At 60.1% G+C, this 19,043-nt stretch overlaps 2 protein-coding genes across 4 annotated transcripts in view; both read left to right on the forward strand.

Moving 5' to 3' along the window:
• STRN4 (striatin 4) overlaps positions 1-13,090 on the forward strand; it is a 26,889-nt gene extending 13,799 nt beyond the window's left edge. The window contains exons 6-18 of one of the 2 annotated variants that reach the window (XM_007997314.3): positions 1,692-1,833; positions 3,791-3,950; positions 4,557-4,670; positions 4,997-5,112; positions 6,967-7,142; positions 7,234-7,281; positions 7,686-7,807; positions 9,328-9,498; positions 9,661-9,801; positions 10,271-10,369; positions 10,539-10,625; positions 11,836-12,071; positions 12,267-13,090. In XM_007997314.3, coding sequence (XP_007995505.1) covers positions 1,692-1,833; positions 3,791-3,950; positions 4,557-4,670; positions 4,997-5,112; positions 6,967-7,142; positions 7,234-7,281; positions 7,686-7,807; positions 9,328-9,498; positions 9,661-9,801; positions 10,271-10,369; positions 10,539-10,625; positions 11,836-12,005 — 1,546 coding nt within the window. In that variant the 3' untranslated portion in view covers positions 12,006-12,071; positions 12,267-13,090. The remainder of the gene's footprint in view (positions 1-1,691; positions 1,834-3,790; positions 3,951-4,556; positions 4,671-4,996; positions 5,113-6,966; positions 7,143-7,233; positions 7,282-7,685; positions 7,808-9,327; positions 9,499-9,660; positions 9,802-10,270; positions 10,370-10,538; positions 10,626-11,835; positions 12,072-12,266) is intronic. The other variant, XM_007997315.3, reaches the window with a different exon arrangement.
• A 2,403-nt stretch (positions 13,091-15,493) lies between these two features.
• The window catches only part of PRKD2 (protein kinase D2), a 42,913-nt gene continuing 39,363 nt past the window's right edge, over positions 15,494-19,043 (forward strand). Inside the window, exons 1-3 of one of the 2 annotated variants that reach the window (XM_007997306.3) lie at positions 15,494-15,788; positions 16,070-16,474; positions 18,597-18,735. In XM_007997306.3, the coding sequence (XP_007995497.1) occupies positions 16,235-16,474; positions 18,597-18,735 (379 nt within the window). In that variant the 5' untranslated portion in view covers positions 15,494-15,788; positions 16,070-16,234. The remainder of the gene's footprint in view (positions 15,789-16,069; positions 16,475-18,596; positions 18,736-19,043) is intronic. The other variant, XM_007997307.3, reaches the window with a different exon arrangement.

The raw sequence follows: 19,043 nt of genomic DNA on the forward strand, positions 1-19,043 counted from the left end.
TGTGGGCATTAAATGGAGGGTAAGCCACATGAGTGGCTGGGAGGAGAATGTGCTAGGCAGAGGGCACAGTGAACCCCAAGGTCCAGAGGCAGGAGAGGCGCAGCCTGCACAGAAGCAGCATGAGGCTGGCGTGGCTGCAGGCAGCGAGGCATGGGCTATGGGGAAGTTGTGGTCTCAGGAGTCAGTAACTCAGGGCCTTGGGCTGGGATAGAGTCTGGGTTTAACTCAGGGTTGTGGGAAGCCAGTGGTTTCGAGCAGGGGAGTGATGTAATCTGACGTACCTGATCTACTCCGAGAAGGAAGGGGGCTGTAGGAGGGTCACAGAGGAGGCGGGGGGGACCAGTTTAGGAGATGATGTCCCTGTCCTGGACAGAGCTGAAGGACCTTAGCGGTGGCAAGGCGAGAGGTGTCATCCTCCCCAGAGGCCTTTGGGCAGTCGACACTGAAGGACTGCACCTAAGGGGAGAGGAAAAGAGACGAGCGACTTCAGGGTTTGGTGTGAGCCTTTGGAGCAGCGTCCTCTGAGACGGGGAAGCCTGGGAGTGGAGGTTCTGGGGGCCGCCGAGGTTGTGTGAAGTGTCAGGGGCCTGTTTATCTCCACGTGGAGAAGCAGAGCTCGTCTGGAGCTCGGGGGCATTTGAGCCCTAAACATAGCTCTAGTTGAACAAGCACTTGGGCATTCTCTGGAAAGCCATGGCCGTCTGCAGTGCCTGCAGGAGTGAGTGTAGATGGTGCAGAGAAGAGATCTGAGGACTGCCCAGGTGCTCTCCCGCTTCGAGGCGGGAGGGAGGAGCAGGAGGAGGAAGCAGAGAAGGAGGCTGAGCCCGTGCAGCATGTCACTGTCGTTGTGGGAGGAAGGCCTGTGAGAACGGAGTCCTGTGTCCCGCTGCGAGTGCAGCGAGTGTTCTGCGGAAAGAGTGGAGCTGTGGGGATGGCACCTGTGAGGCAAGAGGGTACATCTGCAGTGACCTCTGCAGCTATTGGTAACTGGCAGTTGACAAGACCTCCAGGGCATCAACCTGATGGCAGAAAGGGGGAACGTTTTGCATCCATCTGTACTTTGAATTCCACCCTGCCTTCTCCCGCAGTCAGGCTGGGTCAATACCTCCTCTGCTGTAACTTGACATGAAGTTGGAAGCCAGGAGGTGGAAGGAGGAGTGCCATCTGTTGCTGGGGATAGTGCAGGCTCCTGAATAGTAGGGATCGCCGGCGCCCCTCCCTGCGCGAGGCTGGCTGGCTTTCAGTGCCTCGCCGAGCATTTGTAGAATGGCCGTTTCCTCTTTCCTGCAGGACATGCTTGCCTCCTGCCTGACCTGCCCTTGTGGTCTGACTGGGCTGTGGGAATGGTGACTGCTGAGTCAGTGGCACTTTCTCATCCAGCTTTCCTTCTGACTCAGCATAGGATGGAGATTTGTGGCCAGGGTTGGGGGCTGGCCCTCTGAAACTCAGGTCGGTGGTCAGTGAGGAGCTAGGCTCCGTTTGCGGTCTGAGTGAGGCTTGCAGTTGGAATGAGCATGTGTCGGGCAGAGGCTGGGGTTGGGGCTCTGTGTGTGAGCAGAGTCAAGGCTGCTCGGGGCTTTGAGGGTTAGCTGGGTCTGGGCTCTGGCCACCAAGTCTGGGCAGGCACCTTCCCATCTGAGCTTTGACCCCTGGCAGGACTCATGCCTCCTCTGCTCCGCTGTCTTTGGCAGGAACGCGGCAGGCAAAGACGGCAAAGAGCGCTTGGGCGGCTCAGTGCTGGGGCAGATCCCCTTCCTGCAGAACTGCGAGGACGAAGACAGCGATGAGGACGATGAGCTGGACAGCGTGCAGCACAAGAAGCAGCGTGTGAAGGTGAGCCCTTCCTCCGTGCCCTGCACAGCCTGGCCTGGGTGTGACCTGATCGAGGCCCTTCCCAGAGTCAACTTGGGCCTTCAGGGGCTGCGGTGTGTGCTGACAGCAGGGATATAGAGACACACAGGCCCTGGCCTGGAGGAGCTTGTGGCCAGCAGCGGCCTTGTAAATACTCATGTGCAAAAGGACGTGTTGTGGTGGAGGCAGGGGCATGTGCCCATGAAGGAGGGACCTGTGGGAGATGGCCTCGGAGCTTTCCCTGAGCCCCGGGCTTCCCATTAGCGATCCCTTTGCCTGGGTTCCCTTCCTTTCTTCCTTTAGACTCAGCTCAGACACCCCCTCCTCCAGGAAGCCTTCTCTGACTCACCCTGGGCTCCCTTCCCTGGCCCTGGCCACTCTGGGATCCTCCCTGTCTGGTCTGTATCCCTCCTGACCCCTCCCCAGGAGGGACTGGGCCTGTCTGGGCCTCCATTCCGTCTCCAGTGTCCCAGTGTGGCTCAGCACAGAGTCGCACTCCAAGTGGAGTGGTGTGCACGGAGCCACAGCACTGCAGGAGGTCTAGAGGAAGAGCAGGAGGGCTGTGAGTCCAGGGTCTCAAATGCTGGCCCCTGGTCCAGACGCTTGGTCCTTCCTGTCCCTCTGAGAATTTCTAGTCCTTTTCCACCCCTCCACCCATTCTATCAGGAATCATCTGTGGTGTTTGCACCCCTTTAGGCCCACACCCTTGGGGCTGGCTGGTTGGGTAGGGCTCTCCGTCTCCACACAGCAGCCCTCCAGCGAGGCCCAGCTGGGAACCCAGGGGACTGCCATGGCTCCCAAGCGGCCCTGGTCCAGCTGTGTGAGTTCAGGCCCATGCTTCTTTGTCTTGGCTTCAGTCTCCTCACCCTTTAGATGGGGCTGAGTCCCTCTGTCTGGGTTGTTGAGGATTTAATTAGCATGAGCTGGTGCCCAGGAAGCCCTCAGCTGCACGGTGGCCGTCCCCCAAGTGCTCATTAGGGGTTAGTCGGTGGCGCTGGTGGCACTTGGTAGTGGTGGAGCCCTCATGGTTCCAGGCACTGTTAGTGAGCACACTTGCCACTCGTGTGCCCCTCAGAGCACCTGTGGTGGTTTCCTCTGGAGTCCTAAGCCCGGCTGCTGCCTTTCTGGGCATGCTGTCTATAAACCCTCCCCTTCCCCATTCTTTCTACAAGTGTTGAATAAACCTTGGCCCTAGGTCTTCTCCGTGTCCCTTCCCTCTGGTCCCCCGCAATGCAGTTCAGAGCCTGGCCCCTTAGTGCTGCCCGAGAGGTGTCACCAGACTCAGCCTGGGGGGCCGACATGTGGAAGGGGCCAGCCACGCCCTGGAGGAGTTCACGGTGGGCAGAGCTTGACCTTGGTGACCTGGGGCAAGTGGGTTCCCGCTACTCAGCCTGTCTCCTGGCCTATAATGTGGGAATGATAACGACAGTGTTTACTACGGTAGCTGTTCACAGATTTGGGGGTTAAGTCGTGTCTGCGAGGTGTAGTCAGTGCTCATTCAGTGAGTGGAATTTGCTCTTGTGCCAGCACAGCAGCCAGTGCTGTGTTTATGGCTGCAATGCTGTGGTCCATTCGTCCTCACTTGTTTGCATCTCCATATATTCACATACGGACACTAGTGCATATCTGCTCTCCCCATAGGCAGATTGTTGCATTATCTGACTTTTCTTCTTCCGAGGCACCGTCCTGGGGAACTGGAGCAGGCTGAGCCAGGGCTAGGCCAAGGGCTGCGTGAGGGTGGTTTCAGGCCAACCGGCCCTAGTGGTAGCAGCTGTCCAAGGCCCAGCAGGGGGCGCTGCAGGGCAGCTGGCTAGCAGCTGAGGCAGCCCCATGAGCAGAGACAGGCCCAGAGCCCCGGCTTATCTGTTCGCAGGCATTGAGGAGGCTTAGTCTGTGGACAAGAGGCCCCCTGACTTGTCTGGCTTTCTCCATGCCCCAGCTCCCATCCAAGGCCCTGGTGCCCGAAATGGAAGACGAGGACGAGGAAGACGACTCCGAAGATGCTATCAATGAGTTTGATTTCTTGGGCTCAGGAGAGGATGGGGAAGGGGCTCCAGACCCTCGGCGGTGCGCTGTGGATGGGAGCCCCCATGAACTGGGTGAGCTGAGATTTTCTGGCCAGCTCCTGCTTGCCTTCCCCGCTGAGGGAGTGGGAGCAGGCCCAGGTGCCTGCAGCCGCTTCCTGTGCAGGGTCTCTCCACCGGACGGATATGTTTCCTGAGAGCAGGGTAGCCAAGGAGAGCAGGAGGCCCAGGCCGTGGCCGCCGGCCGCTCACCCCTTCCCTGGAAAATCCCTGTGGAGACGCAGGCAGGCTTGGCTCTTCCTGAAGTGGGGCTGCCAGCCCTCCCGGGCGGGCGTCTAGCTCTGGCTGGCCTCAAGGAGAGAACAGGATGAGGACCCAGTGGGGGAGAGGCAGGTGGGAGGGCCACGTCTTCCTCCCTGTCCTGTGATTCCCAGCTAGGAGGGCTCTCAGGTCACATGGCATGGATGGCTGGGGCCTGAGGCCTAGGCAAGGCAGTGACCTGCCCACTGCCCCACGGAGGGGCCCAGTCAACCTCCTCTCCTCTGTCCATGCCCCCCCCCGGGGCCAGAGCTTCACAGCCCCCCAGAGTGGCAGGGGGCCCTCAGTGTGGGGAAGGCATCACCTATGCCAGACTGGGTTGGAACTGCTGGGTGACTCTGGCCCTATGCCTTGACCCTGCAGAAAGCCGTCGGGTCAAACTCCAAGGCATTCTGGCTGACCTGCGTGATGTGGATGGGCTGCCCCCAAAAGTGACCGGCCCGCCTCCTGGCACACCCCAGCCCCGGCCACACGAAGGTAAGAGGCATCCCCCACCTGGCCCCAGTCCTGTGGGCCCATGGCAGAGGGAGGCTGCAGAGCTGAGCCCAGGGCTTCTGTGTCCTCAGGGTCGAGGCCCAGCCTCCAGTCTGCAGCCTCCCTGCCCCAAAAGTTCGTCTGTCTGTCTGTCTCCCTCTCTTTTTGTCTGTCCTGCCCTGTCTGTCTCTCTGTCTCTTTCCAGCTGTGATTCTTCATCTTGTCCTCTCCCTGTCTCTCTCTCTCTCGCTCTTTCTCTCTCTCTGCCTCTCTCTGTCATTCTCTCTCTCCCTGGCCCTCTCTGCCCCTCCCTCCCCTCCCCCTACCAGGTTCCTTTGGCTTCTCCTCAGACGTCTTCATCATGGACACTATCGGGGGCGGGGAGGTGAGCCTGGGGGACTTGGCAGATCTCACCGTCACCAACGACAACGACCTCAGCTGCGATGTAAGTTCTCTGGGTGCCCCCCGCACTGTCCCCCTTGGGCACTGCGCCCAGGGCTAGCCCCTGCAAGCTTTGACTGGGTGCCACCCGTGCCCTGCTCATGCTGTTTCACAGAGCGGTGCAGATGTAGACAGTGGAGGGACTTGACTGCGGTCGTCGAGGCGCAGGGCCTGGAAGACTCTGGAGCCCATGTCTTAATCACAGTTCCATGGCTCCACCACTCAGTGCCCCTCCCACCCTGGTGATTTAATTTGGGATGCAGGAAGATGACCTCTAGCCACGCCCTGCTCTGCCAAGTCAGGCCAGTCTCGTATGAATGGGCAGTTGGGCTGAAATGAAATGTTCCAGGCCTGAGATATGTGGACGGGCCTCTGGGCATCTGGGAGCCTTTGGCCAGCTGGGAGCTTTTGGTGTGAGTGCGTGTGCACGTTTTACTGTGACAGAATGGGATCTGTGTTGGTGACCCTAGCGAGGCTCGGGGGGGCGGTGGTGACTGCTGTGAGATTCAGGAAGTGGGGTCAGAGCAGAGGCCTGAGAAGTGGAGCGTGCCATGGGGTCCCTCTGCACGCCCCAAGGTGTCACTCCATCTTGGGGAAGAACAGTGTTCTGAGCCCCGCTGGGGGAGGGGTGAGTGAACCACTCAGTAGCAGATCCTCTGGCCTTAAAGAACTGTGGCAGAAGGGACGGCTGAGGCAAGGATGTCAGCTGGGAGCCCATCTTGGGGCATGGCGCTGAGGCTTGCCTGGTACTCTGCTCATCATCTCTCCTGAGCCTGGCCCTCTCCGGGTCCCCCGCTGGGTGAGCGGCACCAGGGCACATGTAGCGTGGTGGACAGAGGCCCCAACACCTCTCCCACCGTCCCTCAGGGCATGTGCAACATGGCGGACAGAGGCCCCCACACCTCTCCCACTTGTGCACTGCCTCTCCCTTCATGGTCACGTGTCTGGTCTCCATGCCCTTGTCTCCCCTGGGACTTCCTGGCCTCTCAACCTCTCTCGCTGAGGCTACTTTTTTTTTTTTTGCTTCTTAAGAGAGGATCTCCCTATGTTATCCAGGCTGGTCTCGAACTCCTGGGGTCAAATGATCATCCTAGGCCTCCCAAAGTTCTGGGATTACAGGCATGAGCCACTGTGCCTGGTCTGTGGCTACTTTGACCTGCTCCTAATCTGCGCCTCTCAGGGGTGGCGGGAACAAGCCGTGGCGTTCCCCTGCTCTAAACAGTTCCTCAGCTCCTCATTTCTCCCAGGCTTTTTCTTAGTGTGAAATGCGCATTCCTCCGGGGCTCACCACCCAGCGCCTGCCTCTTCCCCTGCCACTCCCCTTGCTTCCGCAGCCTGTACCACTGACCTCTCAGGCCTGGGCCCGTCCTTGCTGCCTCAGTGCCTCGGGGCCTCTGCACGGGCCCTTTCCCTCACCAGGGCCCTTTCCTTATCTGGTGAGGTCCTGCTGGCTCGTGCTTCCTCAGGAAAGCCTCGGTGGCCCCAGGGAGGAGGGCAGGCTGCCCGATGTCTCTCTGCGCATCTTTAATTCATTGCCCTGCTCATGGCTCATGATCCCGCACACTTGTGGGATGGTCCAGTTGTGTCCCTTATTCCCCTTTGTCTCAACTGCAAGACTCCGAGGGGTCAGGCTCACCTTTGTCTCTCCAGAGCCCAGCACAGTGTGGGGACTTGTTGGGCGAGTGTGGAGACTGCCCAGCAGAGGAAGGGGAGAAGTCCCGGCTGGAGCCCAGGCTCTGAGGGCATTCCTGCCAGGGTCATCTGGGTGGAAGGGAGGGGGCCTGAAGCCCTGGGTGTCAGTGTCTGCATGACTGCTGGATGGATGCAAAGACACTGAGGCGGCTCCCCCCAACCCCAGCTGTCTGACAGCAAAGATGCTTTTAAGAAGACATGGAACCCCAAGTTCACCCTGCGCTCGCACTACGATGGCATTCGTTCCCTGGCCTTCCACCACAGCCAGTCGGCTCTGCTCACCGCCTCCGAGGACGGCACGCTCAAGCTCTGGAACCTGCAGAAGGCGGTCACAGCCAAGAAGTGAGGGCAGCAAACTGGGCCGCGGGTAGGGGCATCTAGGGATGGGGGTGACAGGGTCTCAGTGACATCAGGCTCCTCTATCATCCCACAGGAATGCGGCTCTAGACGTGGAACCTATCCATGCTTTCCGGGCTCACAGGTAGGGAGGTGTCCCTGAGCCTGCTAGAAATTTCGTCCTAAACGCAGCCTGACCCCTGACCCGCTCACTGCCATCCCGGGAGGCACATGGCAGGAGGCAGAACAGCAGGGGCTCTGAGTCCCCACGCCCCTCCATGATATACACAGCCCTGGCTCCTGGGGCTCCATGCTGACTTTCACATACCCTGGCAGCTGGTGCTCAGCACAGCCCTTCAGGGGAGGAGATGGAGGTGGCGTGGGGGAGGGCAGGGGACAGGCAGCTTGTCTAGGTAGCATGGCCAGAGCCCCAGTCGCTGAATTCCTTTTGGCCATCCATGAAGAATGCTAGTAGGAAACTTTGGTCCTGTGGCCAGGGGAGGCTCTGAGCTTGTCTCATCCCCCTTTCCCTATCTTTGTCCCTTCCAGGGGCCCAGTATTGGCTGTGGCCATGGGCAGCAACAGTGAGTACTGCTACAGTGGAGGGGCAGATGCCTGTATCCACAGTTGGAAGATTCCAGACCTCAGCATGGATCCCTACGACGGCTATGGTGAGGACAACGCCGCCTGCCTTCCCCTCACATCTGCTGGGGCCTGGCCGTCCCCTCCATGCACGCACACGTCGCGTCCACTTCTTGCCCAATACTGCAGGCCTCGGGAGTGCGTGTGATGGCTCCCCCGTCTGCCTGCTGTGTTGTGAGCAGCACGATGTAGTGCGTGGCTGAGGGATGAGCCAGCCAGGCTGGGAACGATGGCTGTGGGAGGAGGTGGTGAAGCTGCCTGAGAATCATGTGAGGTGGTGTCCAGAAGGCAGAGCTGGGACCACCCAGGCTGGGAGCAGCCCATGCACAGGCGTGGCTGGCCCTGGCAGCGTCTGCTCTGCCATGCCGTGTGCTCTGTGTGTGGGGATCCACCAGGGTCTCTGCGTGGTTAGGGGGAGGGCATGTCCAGAGAAAGCAGAGAAGGTGGAGTTAGCTGGGCCAGGCTGGAGGGAGTTGGGGCTTTCTCTTTGGAGCATCTAAGACCTAAGTAGGGAAGCGACCAGACTGTCACTCCTGTTCAACATCTGTCCCCCTGCTCTCTGCCACAATTTTTTTTTTTTTTTTGAGACAGAGTCTTGCTTTATCGCCCAGGCTGGAATGCAGTGGTGTGATCTTGGCTTACCGCAACCTCTGCCTCCTGGGTTCAAGTGATTCTTGTGCCTCAGGCTCCTGAGTAGCTGGAATTACAGGCATGCACCACCGTATCCAGCTATTTTTTGTATTTTTGGTAGAGACGGGGTTTCATCATGTTGACCAGGCTGGTCTCGAACTCCTGACCTCGGGTGATCTACCTGCCTTGGCCTCCCAAAGTGCTGGGATTACAGGCGTGAGCCACTGCACCGGGCTCTGCCTCCTCTTGATCATGTACCTGGCCCTGTGCTCGACCTTGTCCGGGCAGAGTTCAGAGGTCTTTGTCTCCTCTCAAGGGGAGGACAGACTTTAGAGAACAGGCTCACCTGCATAAGGTCAGCGTCGGTCCCAGCCACATTAACCACCACACTTTCAGTGTCAGCAGGCCAGAGCTGCTGGTGTGGACTCCAGCGACCAGGGAAGCAGTGGTTGGACCTCTGAATGACCAGGGGGCTTTGGAGAGACCAGGCAAAGCTCATGCACTGGGTCACGGGCTGAAAAGACTGCTTGGGCCAGGGGTGGGACCAACACTTGGCCAGCACAGGCCGTGTGCCACTCCTGGGGCCACGGAACTATACTGTTCCTTCTTCCTTAATGGAGTCCAAAAAATTCTGTATTGAATTCTCAGTTTCTGGGCCCTGCTTGGGGAGACAGCCGTGAATAGGGGGAAATCCCTGCCTTCTGGAGCCCTAGAACCTTCCTTGGAGAGCTAGTGGGCAGTGTGAGCAGCTGCTGGGCTGTCCTGGCAGTGGACAGTTCCAAGGGGCAGCAGGCGTGAAGCGGGTGCATGGGTGATTGGAGCCCAGCCGCCTGGGGCTTGGCAGAGCTGGGGCTCCGGGCTGTCCAGGGAGGAGCTGACATCCCTGACACAGCCCATTTCCTCCCTGTGGTGGGTGCAGACCCAAGCGTGCTGAGCCACGTCCTGGAGGGCCACGGGGATGCCGTGTGGGGCCTGGCCTTCAGTCCCGCTTCCCAGCGCCTGGCCTCCTGCTCCGCCGACGGCACCGTCCGCATCTGGGACCCCAGCAGCAGCAGCCCGGCCTGCCTCTGCACCTTCCCCACAGCCAGCGGTGAGTGGGGGCCCCAGCACCTTACCCTGGAGCTATGCAGGGCTGGAGGCTATCAGAGTGGTTCCCGCTGAGGCCCCAGGCCTCCCACCCACAGTCCCCCACCCTGGGGCAGGGCTGGGTCTGAGGGTCCGTTCAGCAGCCTTCTCTTCCCTGTGCCCTCAGAGCACGGGGTCCCAACCTCAGTGGCCTTCACCAGCACCGACCCTGCCCACATCGTGGCCTCCTTCCGCTCTGGCGACACTGTCTTGTATGACCTGGAGGCTGGCGGTGCCCTCCTCACGCTGGAGTCCCGGGGCAGCAGCGGTAAGGGGGCTGACATCAGCTCAGGGAATTGGTCTCAGTGTCTTGCGGGCCCCACTTCCTCCTGGGGCTTTGGTGACCCCTTGCCAGTCAGCTCAGATGACTCCCCTGCACCCTCGGGCCCTGAGCAGGAAGGAAGTCGGGTCCCAGTGGAGGGCCCCCCGCCCTCACAGCCAGAGCACTGGGGGGGCCGAGTGGGGAGAGCGCGTCAGGGCCACTCTGTCAGGCCCTCTTGGTAGAATGGCGGAATGTGTTCACGTTTGTTATTCCTCTTCCCCCAGCCCCAAAACAGGGCCCAGGGGCTGCTTGTACAGAACCAGCACTGCGGTCAGGGATGGGAGTGCCCTCGCCCAGTCCCCCTCGACATCCAGGCAGAGGCTGCTGTGGGGCTGTCACGCTGCACTCGTTCCTCTGTTCCAGTCTTCCTGATTTTCCCCTTGACAGCCTTCCCTCTTCCTGCCTTTTTCTTCAGGTCCAACCCAGATCAACCAAGTGGTGAGTCATCCAAACCAGCCTCTCACTATCACCGCCCACGACGACAGGGGCATCCGCTTCCTGGACAATCGGACAGGTGAGGCCTAGCCCCTTGTGCTCGCGGTGGGTGGGGAGGGCCAAAGGCAGGCAGCAGAGATGCTTGTGTCCCTGTGGGAGGCTCTGGGAGTGTCTCCTCCAGTCCTTCCATTCTCTCAGTCGAGGCTCAGAGTGGGAGGGGAACCTGCCACCCGCCCCTCTCGCCTCAGGTAAGCTGGTGCACTCCATGGTTGCACACCTGGACGCAGTCACCTGCCTAGCCGTGGACCCCAATGGCGCATTCCTGATGTCAGGAAGTAAGTTGGGCACACTAGTCCCACCAGGGTTGGGGAGAAGGGGAGGAAGAGGCCTGGGCACTGGCTCCAGGCGAGTGTTCAGTGGGCCTGGGGGCCAGGGCTGGGGGAAGCTGGTCTGGGCAGGAATGACAGTGATGACCATAGCGCGCAGCACAGCCCACTGGGGCACTCCTCTGGGGCACTGGAGCTGCATCGTCTTATTCTGCCACTAAGCAGCCTGTGCGATTGGTACTTTGATCCCCAGTTTACAGATGTGGGCCCCGATGCCCAGACGCTTTGTAACTTGGCCATTGAAGCTTCGTAACATCAGTCCAGGTCTACCTGGGGGTACCTGCAGGGACTTCTGTGCTCCCACCCTGCTGTCTCTGGATAAGGGCATTGAGGCCAGCAACGCGGCTGTGCTTAGAAGGGATGGAATGGGACATAGGTGGGTGGAGGAGACTGGAGGTGGCTGTGGGGTGAAGGGTGAGGCCTGCAGTGAGTGCAGCAGTGAGTGTGTGTGTGCAGAGGCGCAGGCGGTGGTGTTGGAGGCTGTGGCTGGGCTTTGCCTCTGGGCCTGTGCTGGCAGCCTCTGGTGGGTGAAGGGCCGGTCAGTGAACTCCAGCCCAGTGCCCAGACAGGGCTCTATTCTGGGGGCCACTAGACAGTGGAGGGAGCTAAGCCTTTGCCCTGCCTGATCCTCTTGACCCTAAATGAGACCTCTCCTCACCAGGGCCCTGCCCAGCCTGCTGTCCTCTCCCCTCTTCTCCCCAAGCCCCTGCTCAGGCTCTTGTGGCCACCCCCGCCTCCTGCCTCAGGACCTTTCCCACCCGTCCTTTTGCCTGGAAGGCTCCCTGCATTCCTCCTGGGGCCATTCTGTCCTCACACGGGGCGGCTGGGTTGCTTTCTTCTTTCTCTTCCTGTCTCCCAGCTGCAGCGGCAAGGCTGCGGGACAGAGAGTTGCCTGTTTTGTTCACTGCCCGCCCCCCGCCCCGGGGCTCAGTGTGCCGTAGCTGCTCAGGAAATGCTGGGGAACGAGATGGACTGTGGACAGGAAGGGACCAGGGTTCTCCTTTGGGTGGGCCTCAGGAGGTGATGAGCAGAGGGTGAGAGAGGAGAGTTGAGCCCCATTTCCCCTGAGGCCTTTGGACAAGGCCAGGTGAGGGGTTCCAGGACTGCGTCTGAGCGAGGAGCCTGGTGACCACCCCTTCTGTCCCCGACCCCTGCTCAGGCCATGACTGCTCCCTGCGTCTTTGGAGCCTGGACAACAAAACGTGCGTGCAGGAGATCACAGCCCACCGCAAGAAGCACGAGGAGGCCATCCACGCCGTCGCTTGCCACCCCAGCAAGGCCCTCATCGCCAGTGCTGGCGCCGACGCCCTGGCCAAGGTCTTCGTATGATGCCCACCTGGCCCTGCCCTGGCCGCCACGCTGGCTAGGGTGCGGGGCCGGGCAGGTGGGGCTGAGGTGAGGGCAGAAACCCCGCATCCTGAGTCCCTACACGTCCATGCCTGGTACTCCCGAGTGTGCTGAGTCCCGCAGTCCAGTCGGGCATCCTGTGAGAATCACTGGGGAAGTCCTGGGCATGCAGGGGAGGGGCTGAGGCCTGAGAGGCGCCCTAGAGGCAGCGCCTCAGTCTCGTCTCCCTTCTCTCTCCCACAGGGGACTCCCAGCCTCACTGGAGGTGCGGAGGCCTGGCCTCTGTTTGCCGTGGAGCCTGGTGGTGCTAACGGCCCTTTCCCCAGGAATCCCTCCCTCACGGCTGCCTTCCCCAAGCATTTAGCCTGGGGATGGGCCCCTTTCAGGAATCACCCCTGAGGATGGCCTCGGGGTTTCCCCCTGTGCCCTGACAGCCACTCCTGGTATCAGAGCTGCCTTCCAGAGGGCAGCACAGCCAGGGCTGGGTGTCTTTAGGGATCACTTTTTCCAAGACTCCAGAAGGTGCCAGGTTCTCCCCTTGAGCTCCTGCTCCCCCATCCCCCATCCTCCCAGACCTGGGCGGGAGCTGTGCTGGGAGAAAGGGTGGTAGCCGGAAGCCTCGGAGCTGAGCCCCGGCCTGGTTGCCCTTCCCCTCTGGCCCTCTCCACTGCTTTCCAGACACTAACCATGGCCTCCAGGCCAGGGATTGCCCAAGACTCCTAGGGCAGCCCTCCCAGCGCCCCACGGGGTCGCCCATGGGCAGAGATGGCTTTCTTATGCCCCTCCCTGGGGCATGGAGGGTGGAGGGGGCCCCTGGGTCCCCCTGAACTCCCTGTATATCTGTATAAATAACGGGATTTTCATGGCGCTGCCCCACCCACGTTATCACTGTGTGATGGTCTCAGTCAGTCTCCTCCCTGCCTCCACTCTTTCCTCTATTTATTTCACTCTTGTTTGGTTCTACCGTGCACCCTTGGTCCCCTTCCAGGTTCCTGTTTATAACCCCCATCCCCTCTGCCCCCATCTTGTATGTGAAAACTTGTCTCAATAAACCCTTTGGAGTAAGATGGGTGACGGTGCCGTCTGTTGAGGGGACTGGGGACTTTGGGGGAGGAGTGACTGGCTCTGCCTGGGTTGAGTGGAGTTTGGAGAGAGGGGATATGATGGGTTGGGGTTTTGTGGTAGGGCAGCAGGGGACGGAGAGGGGCCCAGAGCTTGGGTGGGGTGTGGGTGGAGAGCAGAAGTGGAGGCACTGGACCGAATCTCCTTGTGCCCTTTCTTTCTGTCCCTAAGTGCTCCCTCCCCAGGGGCAGAGCCCTGGGGAGCAGATACTGTGATGACAGTTCAGCTGAAGCCTCAGCCCCGCCTGGGATGTGTGATGTGTGGTGGTGAGGCCAAAGGGCTGGTGCCCCGAGGACATAAACCCCCTTCCTGTTTCCCTCCCAGGCCCACAAGGAGCAGGGAGGGAAAGGCTGCTCCTGCCAGTGGAGAATGATGGCTTTGGGACGCAGGCTGCAGGCTCCTCCATGCTAGGAGGAGGTGCTGCAGGTGCCCGAGCTCTCGTGGCGCATGTCCTGATGAGTCCCTCCTTTCTGTTCTCAGTAGTCCATGTCTACTGTGCTGAGTGCTTTACATGGCATTTCACTGGATCCACAGCCTTAAAAAGAGGGAACAGGTGTCCACATGCTCCAGATGAGATGGAGGGGACCGCCGCTCCTGTCTCCAGGAGGAGGCTTCCACCACCTACCAGCTAGGCGTCCTCAGCTGTCCTAGCACCTCTGCCACAGGCCACTAATGCCCTCTTCCTGGGTTGTAAAGGGCTGTGTCCCCAGTCCCCCAGCAGGCCCCAGTGAACATACGAGAAAGGATGGAGGTTGCTGTCTGGACATTGGGGACATGGCAGCGTTTTGCTGGGACAGTCATCTGCCCCTCAGGAAAAAGGGTGCAGGTGGGCAGGAGGCCCTTAGGTGACCCCGACAGGAGCCTGCGTGGGCTCCACGTGGTGTGCTCCCTGCTCATCCCTCTGGGCTCGATGCAGTTCCCCAGGTGGTGGTTTGGGTTTTCACTCCAGCCTCAGACTTCCTTCCTCAGCCCCAGTCCCCGGATGTGGTGACAGAATCGATACTGTACCGACCTCAGCTACCCCCAACGGCCCTACACCAGGAAGAGGGGCTCTTCTGGCAGCCCCCATCCCCAGCCAGTCCTGCCATTTCCAGTCCTGCCAGCATCCCAGCCAGACAGGTGGCCCTTCTCTTAGAGCTCAAACCGAGGCCTTGATTTGTCAATCAAAGGGGTGGGTGGGGCAGCTTCCCTCAAGCAACTTCACTCTGGGATCTTGGGCAAGATCTCTGAGGCTTCAGCTTACTCTGTGTAAACTAAATGGTAGCCACTATTTGATTATTAGCTGGGGAGGAGAGATCAAGCCTGACCCCTGTAGCGGCTGGAGTTTTACGGCAGGGTCCATCCAGCACCCAGTAGGTCCTCACAGATACATGCTGGGTGACTAAATGGACGTGCCCACCCATCAAAGCCTGAGTGCTGGAGGTGGCCACCCCTTTCCGCATATTAGAGACAACCACAGCTTATACTGAACTGCTGCGTTTCCAGGCACCTGTATACCATCGCATCGGTTCCCACCATCCCATGTGGGGTCAGTCCTATTATAGTCCCAACAGATGGAGGGACTGAGGTTCACAGAGAAGCCACTCACCTAGTCATATGGAGAGAAAGACACGCACATGTACTCGTACTCCACATCCCCAGGAGACTCACTCTGCATCTATGAAGTGGTATGGGTGTGCTGTCCTCCCTCCTGGCAGCCCCGCACTGTCCTAAGGCGGGGTTGGGGGGGGGGGATGGACCCTCCCCACCCATCCAGTTAGCGCCATGCACCTTGCCCAGCAACGCTGGAGACAGACCTAAGGCGAGCCCTTCCTACCCATCTGGAGGCCTTGGTCTTTCCATGTGTTAAATGGGCTGGGGCGGGGGGACGCTCTGCAGCACCCCCTTCCCTGGGCTGGGACGCTGCAGGGAGGGCTGGGGCGACGCTCGGAGAACAGAGAGGCCGAGCCAAGGGAGCGGGCCGGGACCTGACACCGATTTCCCACCCTGTCCCCTGCCATGGGCGCCGGACGCCAGCTGGAGAGGGCTCCCCTCCTTAAAGGGTCAGTGGTCTCCAAGCCCGACGCCCGCGACCGGCAGTGGGTGACAGTGTTTCCCCTCCCTGTCCAGTGGAGGGAAAAGTTAACTTTCCAGGCTTGGCTGTGTTCAGGGAAGGAACTGGTCTCGCCTGCCTGCCCTCCATCTCTCACACCATCCCAGGTCCCCCACCCAGGAGGTGGAGGTCCAAGCCCCAACTCAGAGGCACCAGGCCCGCCCTCCCCTTCCGCCCCCGGCCCCTCGGTAGGCTCCGCCCCCTCACTGACGTCGCCGAGGCCCGCGCCGATTGGTCGACTGCGCCGTCGCTCCGGACACTTCCTCCTGAGCCGCCGCCGCCGACTTAAACTTTGGAGGGGGAAAAAGAGCTACTGGCGCCTGGCGACCCTCCCTGCCCCCCACCCCACCCCGCCGCCGGCAACGCCCCCTTCCTCACGGCTCCTGACAGAACTTTTCTCCAACTTCTGCGATTCGTGAGATTCCCTTCTACCCACTCCGGCCCTCGGGACCCCTCTGCCCATCCCCGGGCCGGTCGGGTCCCTGCGAACCCCTTTATTTCTGGGATCCACTCGGTCCCCGACTCAGAGACTCCTGCCCTCCACCCCCAAGGTGAATTCCCCCGGGCCGCCTTCTGAGTGGGATCCTCTTCTTGGAGCACTGGATCCTGGGATTCCCTCTGTCCCCTTCTCAATCCCTCCGCTAGGGAAGGGGCCTTTGAATCGCGGGCTCTCCTGATCCTTGTGACCCTTACCTACTAGATTTCCTCTTGGGCTTCTTGGAATCTCTCAATCGCTGGGACCTCCAAACCACTACTTTTCTCCTTTCTGATCTGCTAGGAGTCCTGGATTCCGGGCCTCTGACCCGCTACAGTGCCTTTCTCTCCTTCCCAGGACCCCGCCATCCTCAGGTCCCCTCCGCCTGCCAGATCTTTTCTTGGATCCCCGCGCTCCCACCACCTGCTCACGAGATCCCGCGGATCTAGGACCCAGGGTCCCCCGGGGCCCCCCGGCCGGGTCCCGGGTGGGCGCCAGGCGGCCGGTCCCTGGCTTCCCCCCATGGCCGCCGCCCCCTCTTATCCTGCCGGGCTCCCTGGCTCTCCCGGGCCGGGGTCTCCTCCGCCCCCCGGCGGCCTAGAGCTGCAGTCGCCGCCAGCGCTACTGCCCCAGGTCCCGGCCCCGGGCTCCGGGGTCTCCTTTCACATCCAGATCGGGCTGACCCGCGAGTTCGTGCTGTTGCCCGCCGCCTCCGAGCTGGCTCATGTGAAGCAGCTGGCCTGTTCCATCGTGGACCAGAAGGTGAGGGCGCGGGCTCCCTCGATGCAGCTCGGGGACAGATTGAAGGAGGGGGCGCTGGCAGAGGGGTCTGGGGCCTGGTGTGCGGAAGAGGGAGGAAGGGGACCTGAGCATTGGGTGATGGAGAGATAGGGGACATTGCCCCCCTCCATTGCCCCTCTCCCCACCATCCCTTTGAGAGAGGACTGGGCAGGGGTGGGGTGCCCCAGAGGCCTCCCCAAATTTCATGTCCCTGCATGTTGTTGTTTTCTGCAGCAAACAGGGAGGAAGGGGGGGGCAGCCAGGTGTAGAGAGGGGAGGAAGGGGCAGCAGATGTTGGCGGACCTCCACATCCAGGCCCATCCTGGGCCTCCCATTTGGTGGAAACAGGAGAAATTGAACCCGGGCTGGCCATGGTGATCCGGTGACATGTGTGGGTGCAGGTGCTTGAGTTAGCTGCCAGGGGCAAGTGAGGTCTTAGAGCCCAATTGTGCCTTGCCCTAAGCCTGAGATATGTGTGGAGGGGCAGGCACCCCTAGAGACCCTGGGGACCCTATTCCCTTTCCTAGTCACAGTCCTCTTAGCCACTCTTAATTGTGGACACCAGGGTCCCCAGGGTGGGCAGCTGGGTGTTATGGCAAGAGGAAACCAGGTGGAACTCCACGTCTAAATCGTAAAATGTTAAAAGAACAGTGGGCTTCTGTGTTGGAGTACTGGACTGTAGAAATGTTAGAATATTAGAATCATAAATTGTTGGACTATGCATCCTAGGCAATTAAATTGCCCCCATGTTAGTGTTCAAAATATTAGAATTCTAGGTTTGTGAAATAGTAAAACATTCAAATGTTGGAATATGAGATTCCTAGATTGTTGAATCCTAGAAAGTTAAAATGTTAGAATTTTGGAATGCTGATGGATGAGGTCCTTGAATGCTAAAGAATCCAAACACCACAATCCTAGCTTGTCAGACTCCTAGAATATTAAAATATTAGATTACCGCTTGTTTAGGTTATTGAAATCCTAAAATGTATAGTGATACCAGGTTGGAATCTAGAATGTAGAATTCTATAATGTGAGCATGTTGGAGTCCCAAAATATCCAAATTCCAGAATCTTTTCAGACTCCTGGAAATGAATCCTTTGGGCGTCAGAGAAATGTGGGGAACTGAGCCAGCTCCCCCATTCTACAGACAAGGAAACTTAAGCTTGGAGAAAAACTTCCCAAGGGGTCAGGGCCAAGACAGTCCTGGTCTTCTGTGGACTCTCTCTTAGCAGTGAGAACTGATAGAGGTTTTGCCCACCAAATGCCCAAATCCAGCAGGTCCAGCTCCCCACCCCAACTCAGCCCATTTCATGGGAAGCTGATGCAGTGGGGGTACAGGGGCAGATTGTCCCTTGGGTGAACTTCTTTGTCCAGTGCTCAAGTCCCCAGCCTGCCCCGCTCAGGCTTCACCCCAGTGTTATTTTTCTGCCAGGTCCAGGTGTGTTAGGGCCCCGTACCTTCCTTCCCGAGGCCCCACCCGGGCAGTTTCACTTTCTGTTCTACCCGGTTTCATTTCCTGCCCCCAGGCCCCCCAAGCTGAGGACCCAGACACCTGGGTCCTTTGAGCATCGGGTAGGAGGCGCCCCCCTTATCTCCAGCCCCCTCGAGTCCTAGAGCCCCGCCCTCCCACTTTCCCAGGAGCCCCGAAAAGTCCTCCTTCCAGCTCGCCCCACCCCAGTGCTAGGCCTCGAGCCAGGTAACTGGGACAACAATAGACAGATCCAGGAAGGAAGCTGGGGGGCGGGTGTGTGAGCCTGGGGAGGGGGCACAGGGGAGGGGGTGTTCATTCAGCATCCCCTCCCACCTCCGCCAGGTTCCGGAAAATTCGAGGTGTCCACGCTCCCGGAGCCACTCTCCCTCCCACCCCAGCTCCCCCTTCTAACCACCAAACCCACGCCGGCGCCCCCTCCCCGCACACTTGGGGCGCTGGCATCCTGCCCGGCTCGCGCTGGGGTTGGGAGGGGGCAGGCAGGAAGCGAGGGCCTGCGGGGTCTCTGCGTTTCCGGGGGAAACAGCCGGCCCTGCCCTGGGAGGGTCACAGTCCGCCCGCTGCTGAAAGCGGCTCTGAGCTTTTCCGTCGCCACATCCCTCTCCCACCCCTCAGTTCCCTGAGTGTGGCTTCTACGGCCTTTACGACAAGATCCTGCTTTTCAAACATGACCCCACGTCGGCCAACCTCCTGCAGCTGGTGCGCTCGGCCGGAGACATCCAGGAGGGCGACCTGGTGGAGGTGGTGCTGTCGGGTGAGAGGTGGTGGCCGGCCTGGGGGCGGGGCCTTGGGCGGGGCGGGGCATCTGGGGGAGGAGAGGGTAGCGGGAGTTGGAAGTCAGGAGAGGCCGGGCGGACGCAGTGGCTCACGTCTGTGATCCCAGCACTTTGGGAGGCTGAGCTGGAGCTGGGGGGATCGCTTGAACCCAGGAGTTCGAGATCAGCCTGGGCAACATAGTGAGACTCCATCTCTCCTCGTCTCTCTCCCTCTAAAAAAAAACAAAGGGAGAGCTGGGGGCTTTGGGAAGATGGTTACAGAGTGGGGCCACGAAGGGGCTTTTTA

Source organism: Chlorocebus sabaeus, chromosome 6 (assembly GCF_047675955.1).
Source record: "Chlorocebus sabaeus isolate Y175 chromosome 6, mChlSab1.0.hap1, whole genome shotgun sequence".
Taxonomy (NCBI): domain Eukaryota; kingdom Metazoa; phylum Chordata; class Mammalia; order Primates; family Cercopithecidae; genus Chlorocebus; species Chlorocebus sabaeus.